The sequence below is a fragment of the Schistocerca cancellata genome, chromosome 1, assembly GCF_023864275.1.
Source record: "Schistocerca cancellata isolate TAMUIC-IGC-003103 chromosome 1, iqSchCanc2.1, whole genome shotgun sequence".
NCBI lineage: Eukaryota > Metazoa > Arthropoda > Insecta > Orthoptera > Acrididae > Schistocerca > Schistocerca cancellata.
This window is the reverse complement of record NC_064626.1, coordinates 82,475,622-82,491,080: the sequence shown is the minus strand read 5'-3', so window position 1 is coordinate 82,491,080 and position 15,459 is coordinate 82,475,622. Positions and strand designations below refer to the sequence as shown.

Genomic DNA, 15,459 nt, shown 5'->3' with positions numbered 1-15,459 from the left:
GCAGACTGTTAACAAAGGTCCAAGCGTACAGAAAAGGTTCCCAGATATGTGAATCTCTTGTAGACTTCTTAAGTAATAGAACACAGTACATTATCCTCAACAGTGGGTGTCCATCAGAGAGAAGGATGTCAGCAGTAGTTCTCCAGGAAAGTGCAGTAGAATAATGGGACAAAGGGAAAGGACTGATGAGGTTTAGGAAATGGGGAGAGTTATGGAAAAGTCGCACAGAACCCATTGTCAATGAAGACTTATTGGGCAGGATGAGAATGAAAGACTGGCTGTTGGTGCCTGTACTGAATGAGATTTGAAAACCTGAGAACTGAAAGGTGGAAGATAGGGTAATATGCAAGACAGAGATTACTGTAAAAACATTGTACATGAGCCAATAAGAGTGGAAAGCTAAGTGCATTGTATACGATACACAGGTGGGATGAATAGACATGACAGAAAATAAGATATAGTAAATAGACCTGGTGAGCGGCAAGAACATCGTACATGTTTTAATGCCAGTCTCCATTCAGGAATTTCTGAGAAACTTGTGACAGGAGAGAAAATCCAAATGGCATGAGTGGTGCAACAGGCACCAAGGTCACAACTCTCATACTTTACAGCGTGCTCTGCAACATGATATTGTGTGTTACCAGTATACACCATCTCTCTACACCCATTCAGCCTAACTGACAACTCAGTGGTAGTTTACCAATGTAGAAGGTGGGTAAATGACTTGTTTCACAGGTGGCTCTCCCTATGGTAGTATATGTTTCACATATTACAAGGGTGGTAGAGGTGGTGCTGGTGGTTGCATTGGGAAATTGCTGCAGAAGGATGATAGCATCTGAACAGGATATTGTGGGGTGGAATGGGGGGGGGGGGGAGGGGGGTGTATTGCTGTAAAGAGTCTGCAACTGAATCCAAAGGCTGCATGGAAGAAAACATTTTAAATGGAAAGGATGTCAACTATCAAAATGTAAGCAATTTCTTTTTGTGCAGCTGACACTCAGTGAGGACGAGGTCAACAAGGGGATGTTAGTATAGGAGAGGTGGCATCAATGATGATATGAAAGTTGTGTGCTGGGAGTGGGACAAGCACAGATTTTGGACTAGCTAGGAAATATTTGGTGTCTTTAATGTAGGAGGAGAGTCTTTGTACTATAGGTTGCAAATGATGATATCAAAGGCAGTGATACAGTCAGTGGGTGCTTTGAAACCAGAAATTATAGGACAGCTGAGGAGATCATGTCCGTGGATCTTAGGAAGTTGGTAAAAGGTGGGGGTCCATCATTTGGGTGGGGTAAGAAGTTCTATAGATTGAGGTGTTAGTCCTTGAGAGAGGCCTATGGTTTTAAGCAAGGACTTTAGATCCATTTGTACCACAGGGATGGGACCTTGATGGCAGACGCTATATGGAGAAGTGTCACAAACCTGGCATAAAACCTCACTTACATACTCCAATCGATCAAGTACCGGAGTAGTATAGGCCTTGTCTCTGGGAGGATAATGATGGATTCATCAGTTTTTACAGAACAAACGGCCTGGAGTTTTGCAGTAGACAAGTTATGGTTATGCTGTGGGAACCTGAAAGATGGTGAAACAATGTTGGATGTTAAGAATTCTCAAAAGGCTTGGAAGGGGCAATTTTGAGGTAGCAGTGGTGGATCAAGGATGATCATGGTCTGAACTGTTCAAGGCAGGTTCCAGTGTCAGGTTTGGAAAGGATTTGAGACTGGGTTGCAAAGTGATACTTTCAGCCAACATTACATGTGAAGAAAAGTAAGTCCTTAACCAAAGCAGCATGAGCAAATGCACATTTGCAGATGAAAGTAAGACCCCTGAATAATATCGATAATTCAGGATGGGTGAGGGCCTTAGATGAGACGTTGAGAGCACTGTGCTGTTGTGGCTGGCTTTTCTGATCATGAGTTGTCATTGCTCTAGTATGCAATGGTGAAGGCTAGGGGATATTAAGAAGGTTGGTCAACCTCAGTTTGTAGGAGAGGAGTGGTAGATTCCAAATATCTAGGCATAATGTGGCAAAGCAGTATGAAATGGAACAACCATGTAAGGCTGATAGAAGGGAAGACAAATGGCTGAACTCCATTTATTGGGAGAATTTTGGGCAAATGTAGCTCATCTATAAAGGAGACTGCAAACAGGTCGCTTGTGCAACACATTATTAAGCATGTATGAGTGTTTGAGATCCCCAACATGTCACATTAAAGTACGACACTGAAACAATTCATTGTTGTGCTGCTAGATTTGTTACCAGCCGGTTTGATCAACAAGTCAGTATTGTGGACATGCTTCCTGAACTGCAATGGAAGTCCCTAGTGAGGAGACGATGTTCTTTTCATGTTGAAAATATTTAGAGAACCAGCATTTTCAGCTGACTGCAAAACAACTGTATTGTTGCCGATGTACTTCACAAAGAGAAGGTAAGAGAAATGAGAGAACATACAGAGGCATATAGACAGTCATTTCTCCCTTGCTCCACCTGTGAGTGTAACAGGAAAAGAAATGACCAGTGGTGGTTCAAGAAACCCTTCAGCACGCACCACATGGTGGCTTGTGGAGTACTTATTTGATGAAAATGTTGTGAGACTATGGTGCTTTGATTAATTTATAAAACATTTTCCTTATTAGATAAAACATACACTGCCAAAAAAATACAATTCCAAATATGTTTGTTTCTGAAGTTTTTTTCAGTGTAAGACTTGATACAAGGTAGTCAATGATAAACTTCAAATTTCTTCAGTGCTGGTGATATATTTTTCTGTGCATTTGTGTACAGAGGTATGGGTAATACATCAAGACAATCATATATGTTGGTAACTTCTAGTCTAATAAGGTGAGCTGTACAGAGGAACACTGCAGATACACGTAAGATCTGTTTAAGACTGTCACAGAGTTGTAACACACACCATTTTCATAAACCTCTTCTGCCATCAATATGTATAAAACAGAAAACACAAAATAAAAGTAAACAAACACAACAGAATAAAACTGGCACCAAAAATGTAAAAATGATAACTATATGCAAATTAAAAGTTTTTCTGTTCTTACACCATATCTTTGTACAGAACTGTATAACAGGAGATATCTTTTAACATGCAAAGGGCTCTTCTATTGCAGTGATAGCATAGAAACTATAATCCAAAACAGACAACAATAGGGAAATTTGTACTTCATTTTTCATGTACAAAAATTAGCATGGTAACATAACTACATCTGACATAATAAAAAGCAGGAGTGAAGCATGATATCTTTATAGCTAAAATAAAATAATTCCTTTTTCTACAACTGCATGCACATTAATAAGGAAACATGCAACAAAATAATGGAAAAATCATAAAAACGTCCAAACTGACATCTGTGAATTATGCCTAAAATTTGTGAGATTATGGCAGCCTTGCAAGATTAAACTCAATAAGAGGTAATTAGTTATTTAAGAATTTTCTCTTTGCATGTTTACCTTTTTAATCCCATTGTTTTGTGATGTGAAATGGAACACAACTAATATATTGTTCACTAGCTACTGTTGGCTTCTTTAGCTGAAGTGTCGAAGTGCCACAATATAGGTTATTTTCACAGTTCAATGAATTTTTTTTTCATTTCAGAAGGTTCTCTATACATCTGTTTATGGCAGAAATAGGAAATTGAACAATACCTGAGACATTGAAAATGCTCTCTCTGCTTCTAGGGCTTCACGTTTCCTACATAATTCTGCCTCCTTCTGCTTAAGGACAGCTAAGTCATCCTGTTGGTGTTGTTCTAGCCGCTGCCAATCTTCTGCCAACTTCCGACGTTGTTGTTCATAATCCTGCTCCATTTGTTGACGCTCCTGAACAAAGCAAAGTAGCGCATTTGAAAGAGTTGTTGACAACATTGAACTTGAAGCTAGAATTAAAACAAATACACGCTCTTGAGACACTGTGTTAAAAAAAATCATGAGACAAAAATACATGATACATGATAAGCAACATCAAACTTAAAGAACATTCTCCTTTTTTACTGAAAATAACTTGATTTATAAATGAATGGAAGGAAAAAATGACATATTTCAATGGAAATGTGTGGCTGCTTGATTATCTTCTTTTATTTCATTATGATACAATCTATCATTTCATAATGCATCCCATGTTTTGCCTAGCCAGTGTTCATCTTCAGATTAAAGCACATGCTGCAAGCAGTGATGTGACATTCCCATTGTGTTATCAACATAAGTATACTTACGTTGAAAGGGGAATGGGAACATTACATCACTGCTTGCAGTAGGTGCTTTAGTCTGATGATAAACACTGACTGATCAGAACCACTGTCAAACACTTTTGTGATTGTGTCATAAGGACACAAAGGTACACTAACATTTGATGAGTGATCATTATATCTGACAGTTGTGGGGAGGGGGGGAAATGATGTGACACTAGAGGGAAGATGAAAAGTGTGTCAAGGAAAGGAGACATAATTATTGGGAGATGGAAAGGGACAACAGATAATTTCCACTGACAATTATGGAATTGTGGATTATTTGTGGTAAAAATAAAACACACACACACACACACACACACACACACACAGAGAGAGAGAGAGAGAGAGAGAGAGAGAGAGAGAGAGAGAGAGAGAGAGAGTTATGAATTATATGGGCAACATACTATCTCTAAGGCCTGCACAACTAAGCTTTAAATGTCAATACTTAGAACCAGAATATTAGAGGGACAAGAAATTAATGTCATTTCTGTGCATGTTGATATTTGTTTCTCTTTTAACAGCTCATTGTGTACTTCAAAATTGTGCCAAAGACATTTTAAAGTTAGAGTGACATATTTACTCATAAATAATTACAGTGGAACCTGGCTATAACAATATTCAGATGACTTTGAAAATTATGTTGTTATAAATGAGTGTCACTGTAATTGAGATCCATATTTTCAGCCTATTGTGACGGCAAATCAAAAATAACTAATTTATTTAGCCTTGTTTTATTTTACATACAGTATTCACTCTTAAGTCTACATGAATACAGTATATACAGCAGTATGTCGAGTACTCACCAAACTTCTTTACTTAGAAGTGAAGTAATCAGTCATTTTAGTCTGCTGTCTATTTACCCAATAAGCACTTCCTAAATTAAATTTTACGTTCATTGTTTCACTTGCAGTTTCACTGCTTTGTCCCCTAACTTCATAGAACATGATCATAATTCTAATGGGTTTTAAAGCATCACTCACAGTAGGAATAGGCACTTTATTTTTTTCTTTTTCCTCTTCTTCTTCATCTCCATTGCTCACTTCATGGTCACTGTGACCCTGATTCTTCACTTCATTTGCAATTTCGTTTTCAGTTTGTGCTTCGGTTGTAACAAAGTCATCATCTAATGTTGCATATATTTCATGGTTGTACTGATTGAGAATATCACAGTTGATTTCTTGCAGCAATGTAGATAGTGGCAGACCATCAGTGTCATCAAATGTGTCTTCAATTTCAGCAGCACTTATTCCTTCAGTTGTGATTCCCATATCACAGAAAGAGTTCTTGACAGTTTTGGCTGTGACCCAGCTCCAAGCTTTGGTATGCATCTGATCACACCCATTAGTGTAACAGAATAAGCCTGCTTTTTCCTTAATGAATTGTATCATTTTCAGTAACATGAGCTTATGATAGTGACAATTTGGACTCCTAATTACACCTTGGTACATGGGCTGCAATAAGCTTATTGTATTTGCAGGAACTAAAAGAAGCTTAATATTTTTCAGACCTTGTAATGAACAGTCTTCAACAAGAACCAATATCTTCCTTTTCTGACTTCTAAGCTCCCGATCACAATGCCTTATTTCTGCTTCAAAGAGTTCAGAAGTCATCCAGGACTTTTATTACCATTGTAATGCTCTGGCAGATTTTTTTACATGCTTAGAACACCTAGAATTTTTTATTAACCTATCATGAGCAATTTATTCTTCTGAGTTCTACCTACATTAGCACAAGCCAGAACAGTTATTTGTTATTTAGAGAACTTGCTGACAACACATTTTTCGCCCTTGAATTTCAGAGTTTTGTCAGATATCAATTTAAAGAAAATGTCAATTTCGTCTGTATTAAAGATGTCACAGTCTTCATAACCTTCACAAATTCTAGGCCACGCAGTTGGATTGTTCCAGTATTCACACTGTTGGCTTCATTGCTCACTTTGCAAAAAGCAATGCTATGGCATTGCTTGAATCTTTCAATCTATCCACTGCTGCACACAAATTCCTCATCTTTTAATTTCTTGGCAAATTCTTCCACTTTCACCATAAGGAGAGGTCCACAAATTGGTACATTGATGATTCTCTGTTGCTTAAATGATTTAAGCAGACTTCATCCACATCACTCGGTTCAGGTTTTTGTAACCACTTAATTTTAGATCCATTTAGTTCGAATGCAGTAAAAATTTTATCCTTGTTCTTCCAAATCACTTGGCCATATTGACAACATAAGTCAACCTTTTTAGCTCCATTATCGATTTCTTGAATCCCTTTCACTTTTTCTTCCACCGTTAAAATTTTTCTATTATTGAACATACTATTCTAAAACACCTGCACTTTGTATCAAATTTTTATAGAAACTGACATCACATGTACTGTTGATGAGTTCTGTGATGTCACCCCTACCATAGCACAGATGTGCTAGGATAACAATGAGGTGAGGAATCTGTACTACAATTATCGTTGATGAAGGGAAAAGAGACGAATATGCCAGGGTCCCATATTACGACAACAGATTTCCTTCTACAGTGCAGTGGTTGCTGGAAAATGATACTGCTAACTGAGGCTGAAAATTATTTTATATACAAGGTACACATATATACATTTGTTGTAAGTAAGGATGAGAAGTATATTCCTTATGAGGAATATGGCCATAACACAGAAATCACAATGTTACAGCTGAGCTGCGAGTCGTCATTATAACCAACGACATTATAAGAAAGTTCAACTGCCTCCCCCTTCCGCCCCACCCTCAATACATGTGAAATGGCCAGCCATCGAGGGAGGGAGTGGGGAGGGGGGAGGAGGAGGGAGGGTAGGGAGAGAGAATGGGCTTAAGTGCTTGCTCTGATGAAAGAAGTGTGATATCTGAACTACAGTGATCAACACTATTTTTGTACTCATTTACTGCTGTTCAGTGTCTCCATGTACAAGAACTCTACCCAGAACCAATACACAGAATCATGAAGAGGGGGGGTAGGGGGGGGGGGGGGGGGGCAAAATAGTGATAATGACAGGCAGCTAGCTATAATTGATGACACTGACAGATAAGACAAATAATAATAATAATAATAATAATAATGAAACGAGAGCTTCCGGGTGTTCAGACGAGTTGTTGTTTCCATTTTCTGCATAATTTTTTGACAACTGGCCCAGCTGGCTTCTTCAGGTGCTGCGAGTTTTATTATTACACGTACTCATTGTGTAGACTCCAACCAGATTGTGAGCCATTGTTGGTCTTATGCCACTATTTATAGCCAAGTTCAATTACTGACATCCACTGTTCTCTTTGATGCTCTTTTGTTTTACATAGCAAGCAATTATGCTCCATGAGAGGCAAATTCCTTCAGCATTTTCAAATTCTGGTGGGAGAGTGTCATCGAGATACTGAAGGAATTGAATTGGGAGACTCTTGCAAACAGCCATAACCTATTCTGAGAAAGTTTATTAACAAAGTTTCAAGAACAGGCTTTAAATGATTGTTGTAGGAATATACTCATCCCCCAATATATCAGTCATATAGGGATCATGAGGATAACGTTAGAATAACTACTGCACACTCAGGCATTCAAACAATCATTCTTCCTGTGCTCCATATATGAATGGAACAGGAAGGAACCCTAATAGTTGGTACAATGTGATGCACCCTCTGCCATGAACCACATGGTGGTTTGCAGTTTATAGATAAGTAGTGGTTGAAAGAAACAGATCACCGATGTCAGGTGGTTAGCTCGGACCTCGGTCATCATAACCTCATTCAAACATTTGTTCATTTGTGTCTGCATCATAAAGTTGTTCTTGATTGAAAATGTCCATTTACGAGCCTAATTCTCATCATTTGTGGGAGGTGTTACTGTTTTGTTTCAATATGAAGAAAACAGCATCTGAGTCTCATCAAATGCTCTCAAGTATGTATGGTAAGCATGATATTAGTGAAAGAATGTGTCGTGATTGGTTTCAACACTTCAAGAACGGTGATTTTAATGTCACAGACCAGCATAGTGGTGGAAGAGAGAATGTTTTCGAAGATGCAGAATTGGAGACATTGCTTAGTGAAGACTTACGTCAAACTCAAGAAGAATTGGCCCGATTAGTGGGAGTGACACAGCAAGCCATTTCAAAACATCTCAAGGCTATGGGCATGATTCAGAAAGAAGGAACTCAGGTCCTGTGTGAGCTGAAATTAAGAGATGCTGAACAGCATTTGTGTGTTTGTGAACAGTTGCTTCAGAGGCAAAAATGGAAGGGATTTCTGCAAAGAATTGTGACCGGGGATGAACATTGCATTCATTACGATAATCCTAAATGCAAAAAATCATGAAGGTATCCCGGCCATGCTTCCATGTTGATGGCCAAACCGAATTTTCATGGCTCCAAGATCATGCTCTGCATTTGGTGGGACCAGCTTGGCGTCGTGTACTATGAAGTGTTAAAACCAAGTGAAAGAATCACAGGTGATCATTATCGAATGCAATTAAAAGACAAATGGCCACAACACAGCAAGAGGCACAATAAAGTGATTTTGCAGCATGACAACGCTTGACCCCGCTTTGAAAAAGAGGTCAAAACGTACTTGGAAACATTAAAATGGGAAGTCCTACCCCACCCGCCGTATTCTCCATACATTTCTCCCTCTGACTACCACCTGTTTAGCTCAATCACGCATGGCCTGGCTGACCAACACTGCCGATCTCATGAAGAAGTCACAAATTGGATGGATTCGTGGATCCCTTCAAAAGATGAACAATTTTTTCGACACAGGATTTGTACACTGCCCGAAACATGGGAGAAAGTAGTGGCCAGCGATGGAAAATACTTTGAATGATACAATGATACATGTGTAACCAATTTGTTTTATTAAAGCCTCAAATGTTGGGGAAAACGGCGGAAGCAAAGTTGTACACCTGGTACATAAATAGTACCATAACTACGGAACCCTCCACAAGACACAAATAATTTTATAAGCATGAGTTTCCTTCTTTAATATTCCAATAACTTTTGTTGTATATTTAATTATTGTTGTGATGCTGAGTTGCAGACAGGCACAACGAAAAGACTGTCATAAAGTGAGCTTTCCACCAACAAGGCTTTTTCGAAAATAGACAAAACACACACACACACACACACACACACACACACACACACACACACACACAGAGGTGTGGGCATGCGAACTCTGTGTGTGTGTGTGTGTGTGTGTGTGTGTGTGTGTGTGTGTGTGTGTGTGTGTGTGTGTTTTTTTGATGACTCCACATCTCTGCTACTTGGTGAATTGTCTTCCATAAAATTATGTATCTAAAAAATCTAAAAATTCAATACATTAAAGTTCAAAACACCTCAATCACTCACTTCATAAAGACAACAAATTAAAAAGTAGTATAGTGCGAGTTCATAAAATATTAAAATACATGTATGTTATGTCAACTAAATTATGTTGAAATACGACTTTGCAACAAATATCATATGGAGATACACTTTCCTGCTTCCATTTGTTTGGCATTGTTGGTTTCCTAGATCTCTGGCAATTGTCTGCTGTCATTTCTCTTTTTGTAATAATACTTTTTACATGTCTTTTTATTACGCATATACATTCATCTTTTAAATAACATTTTTTCTGTATTTCATTTTACTTTGAAAGCATTTTATCTATTTATCTCATTATTTACCTCTCACCACTTACCAACCTGCCCCCTACAGGCCCTCCCTGTAACTTGCTCTCCCCTATTTATTTACGTACAACCTCCTTGCACACTTCAGCAGTCATTCTATATTCTCTCAAGATGTCTGATATGCAAGTTTCATGTGACATAGGTCAATTTCCTAGACTGTAAATGACTGAATACAATATTTATGTCATTATGGTGTTCTTAAGGTTGACAAGTTGTTTTGCAACATAGTTTAGTTTACATAACATATACCTATTTTAATATTATACAAGTCCACATTACATTATTTTTTAATTTTTTGTCTTTATGACATGTGCGGACAAGTTGTTTTGAACATTTATGTACTACATTTGTTGATGATGCCTACTGCTATGTTCTTCCCCATTTGACTAATTCTGTTGTAGTTTTTTGTTAAATGCTATGTAGATACCACTGTATTATGGCACTGGGGAAAAAACCGGTTGTGATTTTTTAAAAATGGAAAGTCCTAATGAATTTTATAAGCATGAGTTTCCTTCTTTAATATTCCAATAACTTTTGTTGTATATTTAATTATTGTTGTGATGCTGAGTTGCAGACAGGCACAACGAAAAGACTGTCATAAAGTGAGCTTTCCAAACCAGTACTAAAGTTTTGGAACTTGCATTGAGATGCTGCGTATTCTGGACAAGAAATTAATTCATTTGAACTGTAAGCAGCTACAGATGTAAAAAAGTTTACAAGTGAAGAAAAAATTAAGAGCAGACATTACAAAAACACGATATGATGATAAGAGAAAAGAAATAAGGGCAGAAAGAAAGAGACAAATGAGTTATCTTGGACATGCCAATTAATGTTATCTAACCTCCTCTAATGCCTTCTGGGCTGCCTCAAGTGCCTCTCTCTTACGTCGCTGCTCACGTTCCCAGTCTTGTTCACGTTCAGCCTGTTCTTTCTAAAACAAAAATAAATGCGATTAAAAAATGTGAGTTGTGGCTTCAAGTCATCAGTAGCATGTCAAACATATGTCAAAGCCATTGAAATTGTTTGTGAATCACTGACTTTTTCTATTTTGTTTTACAGCTTTACATTTTCACTATTGAGTGGACGGGGAGCACCATTAAGCTAAGCATACAAGTGTCAGTTCCTCTCTCTAAGAGAGCTTTTTTGAGTAAAGCTAGATATAAACATGAGAGTTTTTCATGCTCTGAGAGGTTTTGTGGGTAATATGTGTCATGTAACCAAGGGCACGAGTTAGCTCGCCGACAGTGTCTGAGTAGGAGACAAGATCTCAGATAGTCACGCTCTGTCAGTTTAGACCTCTCATGTAGATGGCAACATCTATCCCTCAAGAGACAAGAAAAACTTTACCAGAAATGTTGGGAGAGCTGAGAATACACAGACAATACTGAGAGGCCATACCGCATCCCAGATTTGTGTGGCATTTCACATTTTGTACACTACCACATCTTGGTAATATATTTTGTCATAATCATTCACATATTGAATAAACTACTTGTTTTGAGTCATAATATGTGGTCATGGTAAGTTTATTAGTGAAGAAATCGCCAGTTTTAGCTCATAGATGAACAGCACAAGCAATTAGCCTATTTCAAAAGTTCTAGACTTAAACTATGCAATGCAGATCATAGACAGATAATATAGGCTAGTGCAGTACCTACTGTGCCACATTAACACAGCAACAAGCCATTAGCCATTCTATGAAAGTATACCCAAATTGGCAGAACAGTTGAAACTATTGTTCTGATGAATAAGCACTGTGAGTGAATGTCACCAATGTCTAGGCAGAAAAAGTAATGATGAAAGCTGCCAGGAAGATGACCCAGGAAAAAGTTGTACATTTAATTAATCTGTATAAGGAATGGCCAGTGTTGTGGAATGTACAGTTACTGGGCTGCAGGAACTGAGATAGGATGCAAATTTTGTTGGCTGATGTGGCTAGAGATTTTAACACATCGGCAGAAGAAATTTACCAGAACACCCACAACTGAAGGAACCAGACAAAATAGTTTAATAACATAGAGTAATTAACACAGAAAAACAAATTAAATTGTGTTTGCAAGTAATCATTTTGGAACTCAGAAAATTCCAATTTAACTTCAGGTAATACAGATGTATCTGTAATTTTATACAACACAGTATTTATTGATTATATTATTATACTGGATGTTGAAGAACAGACCGTCAGGAATTTACTAGCGATTCCCTAAATACAAGTAAGAACTTTCAAATAAAGGTATGTCTGGAAATGCTTAATTTGTCAGGTACCTGCCCTGTCTGGCTTTCATACGTCTATGACTACCAAGATGAAATTAGTGTAATTTTCTTTTATTGTAACAGTTATTTTGCTACATATTGAAGAAAATAAACATAGATGAAGCTAGAAATATTAGTGTCACAAGCTGTCTATCTTTAACACTAATGGATTTACCCATAATAGTATCTAGATTGGCAATCTTTGATCCATTTACAAGTAATACTTTTTCCATCTCCATCACTGTCATTTTCATAAAGTTTTGATATTGTTGTGGATTTTCCATCACAAGCCACAATGAGTATCCCAGCCCTAACAAATGATATGACAAAAGGGGAAATTGTGACACAAGAAAGCTTTCTATTATAACCTGTGAATAAATAAAATTGTCTCACTGTTCAAGCCACATCATGTTTCGATTTTTAGCTCTGACGGGCTCCTAGTTGAAAACAACAGTATACTTTATATATGGATGAAAATACGAAAAACTCCAGAGATCGTAGAGCTCAACAGTGAAAGAAGAGAAATACACAGAGTGATAAATATTGATTTGTGATTCTTATAAATGTCACAGAATTTTGGGCACAGGGCATTAAAGTGAAAACTGCTTTGCAATTCAATGGTGCCCATCACATACAAGATACCACACATCATCATCATCATCATCATCATCATCATCATCATAGTTTTCCAACTCCAGTTTTCTGGGTGTGGCATACAAACACTCGCCATCTCCTTCAGTCTTCATATGTCTTGTGTTCCAGGATAGCTTCCCATTTGCGTCCTTTCTCCTCCACATCGCGTCTTATAGTATCTATCCTGCATTTTCTTGATCTTCCCTGTGGTCTTCTTCCAACAAGGCTCAGCTTGAAATACCTTTTGGCAGGTCTTTGGGTGTTCATTCTCATTATGTGTGTGCCCATACCACTGAAGCCCGTGTTTCTTTATGACACTGGTAACAGGAACCTCAATACCAGCTACTTTTCTGTTCACATCATTCCTGATTTTGTCCTTTCTAGTTGTCTGATTCATAGTTCTAATGAATCTCATTTCTGTTGCCTGAATTCTGATGAGGTCTTTGTTTAGTGGGGTACATGTTTTAAATACCATATTTACTCGAATCTAAGCCGCACTTTTTTTCCGGTTTTTGTAATCCAAAAAACTGTCTGCGGCTTAGAATCGAGTGCAAAGCAAGCGGAAATTCTGAAAAAAGTTGGTGGGTGCCACCACAACTTACTTCTGCCGGCGAATATATGTAGCAGTACACAGGCATGCTTTGTAGGCACAAAGATAAATACTGGCGCCAAAACCTCTGCGTCAGTAAATAAATTTTTAAAAAAAGGTGGAAGACGAGCTATTTTCTCCGCCCCGAGTTTCGACCACTGCATTTTCATACATTATCCAACGAAGTAAATACAAATTCCACATTGTTCATCTTTGAATGTAGCAGCATTTCAATGTACTACGAAAATCCGACTGGCAAGACTGTTTGGGATGTTTGTCAATATGGTCAACTCTACGTTCTGAATTTTCTCCTATCTGTGAGAAGAGATGGTTGCTAATAGGAACTTTTATAAATTGTGAATCGCACGCAGTATTCTCGTCACCATAAGAATAATACGCATATAAACATTTTGCCATGTATTGTTTCATGTTTGCTGCTATCTCATTTAAATCCTGTCTGCCTAATAAACTATGAAACTAGAGTGAGACAACAGCAAACGCGGAAGAATATACATATCATGTCATGTTTATATTCGTATTATTCTTATGCTTAATAGTGATACAGTCAGAAATGAAGCACGGCAATTGACTAGATTTTTAAATCTAAGATGACTCTAATGTCTGTGTAGAATGTAATGTACTAAAGAGGTGCCTGCAAAGATTTTCAAACAGAGAAAAATTTTCGCTAAACTCTTGTTCAGAACATCTTCTATCATACGCAGTCTATTATTTGGTTCTTGTTGATCATTATCAAAGAAAGCAGCAGTGTAAGTAACAATGAATAGCAGTTTCTTGCCCCCCCCCTTTTTTTTTTTTTTTTAAATTGTAAGAGGCGGTAGCGCGCACAAAAGCAAGCCATGCCGCGAGCGGCAACAGGCCGTAAACACACACTATCAGAATGCGACAAACAATGCATGACACAGTACAGTAATGCATTTTCAACTTAGAGTGACATAAACACCTATAACAAAGAAAACTGCGCTTATCAGATCAAATAAAAATAAGCAATCAATTCAAACCAGACGAAGCACATGGAAAAGGAAGGGTACCCATATAAATACGGACAGAGCGCGTGACATATATCAATGGCTACCTGGTAAAGCTTAACTGCTAAGCTTACGACTCGAACCAAACTACTGTAGCTGTATCGTCATTCATTCGACCTAAATTGTGTCTCATATTACAATGGACCAACTTTGTTTCGATTTGGGGATGCGGCCTATAATTTTTCTCCCCCCTTGAATTTCGAGTCTCAAATTTCAGGTGCAGCTTAGATTCGGGATAATTTTTTTTCCTTGATTTCGAGTCTCATTTTTCAGGTGCGGCTTAGATTCGAGTAAATACGGTAGGTATGTTAGGATTGGTTCGAAATAGGTGTGGTACATGGTCGATTTTGCTTTTCGTGGGGTTTTATCATCCCAGAGAAGATGCCTTTATGTGTCCTGCTGAGCATTTCCCACTTAATGGCGTATTTGAGATCATGCTTCCTACTTTGACTCCTCCTAAAAATGTATCTGAGGCTGTTCCTTGCCTGTTGGTGGTCATTTCTACTATCTTTATTTCACTTATTTTTAGTCTAAAATTTTTGAATGTGTTGCTCCAATCATTAAAATTCTTCTGTGCTTCAGATTGTCTCTCCCCATTCTACCAAATCATCAGCAAAAACCAGAGCATTTGATGTGCTGTCTACTTTCTTGATAGATTTTATAATCTTTTCCATTACTATGACAAACAGGAGTGGTGACGGGTCACCTCTCTTCATTTCAAATCATTCTGATCATCCGTTGCTTATTTGGACACAGTTGTAACACTTTTCGTACAAATTTTGACTACATCAATTACATTCTTTGGCACCTGTAGGTCTTCCAAACATTCCCATATCCTGTTTCCAGGAACACTGTCATATGCCTTTTTGGTGCTCGCAAACACAATCACAAGATGTCTTCCATATTCGCAGTGCTTTTCTGTTAGAATTCTTACTGCAAAAATAAGATCTACAGTACCACAGTCTTTCCTGAGTGCATGTTGTTCTTCCTCAAGCAAAGGTTGTACTATTTTTCTATTTCTCATTTCTATA

At 37.8% G+C, this 15,459-nt stretch overlaps 1 protein-coding gene across 1 annotated transcript in view; it reads right to left on the bottom strand.

Annotated features, from left to right (window-relative positions):
* Positions 1 to 15,459, bottom strand: part of LOC126165849 (kinesin-like protein Klp98A) — a 385,655-nt gene that overhangs the window by 64,543 nt on the left and 305,653 nt on the right. The window contains exons 13-14 of the mRNA XM_049920354.1: positions 10,749 to 10,838; positions 3,665 to 3,838 (exon numbers count right to left, since the gene is read on the bottom strand). Of these exons, the coding sequence (XP_049776311.1) occupies positions 3,665 to 3,838; positions 10,749 to 10,838 (264 nt within the window). The remainder of the gene's footprint in view (positions 1 to 3,664; positions 3,839 to 10,748; positions 10,839 to 15,459) is intronic.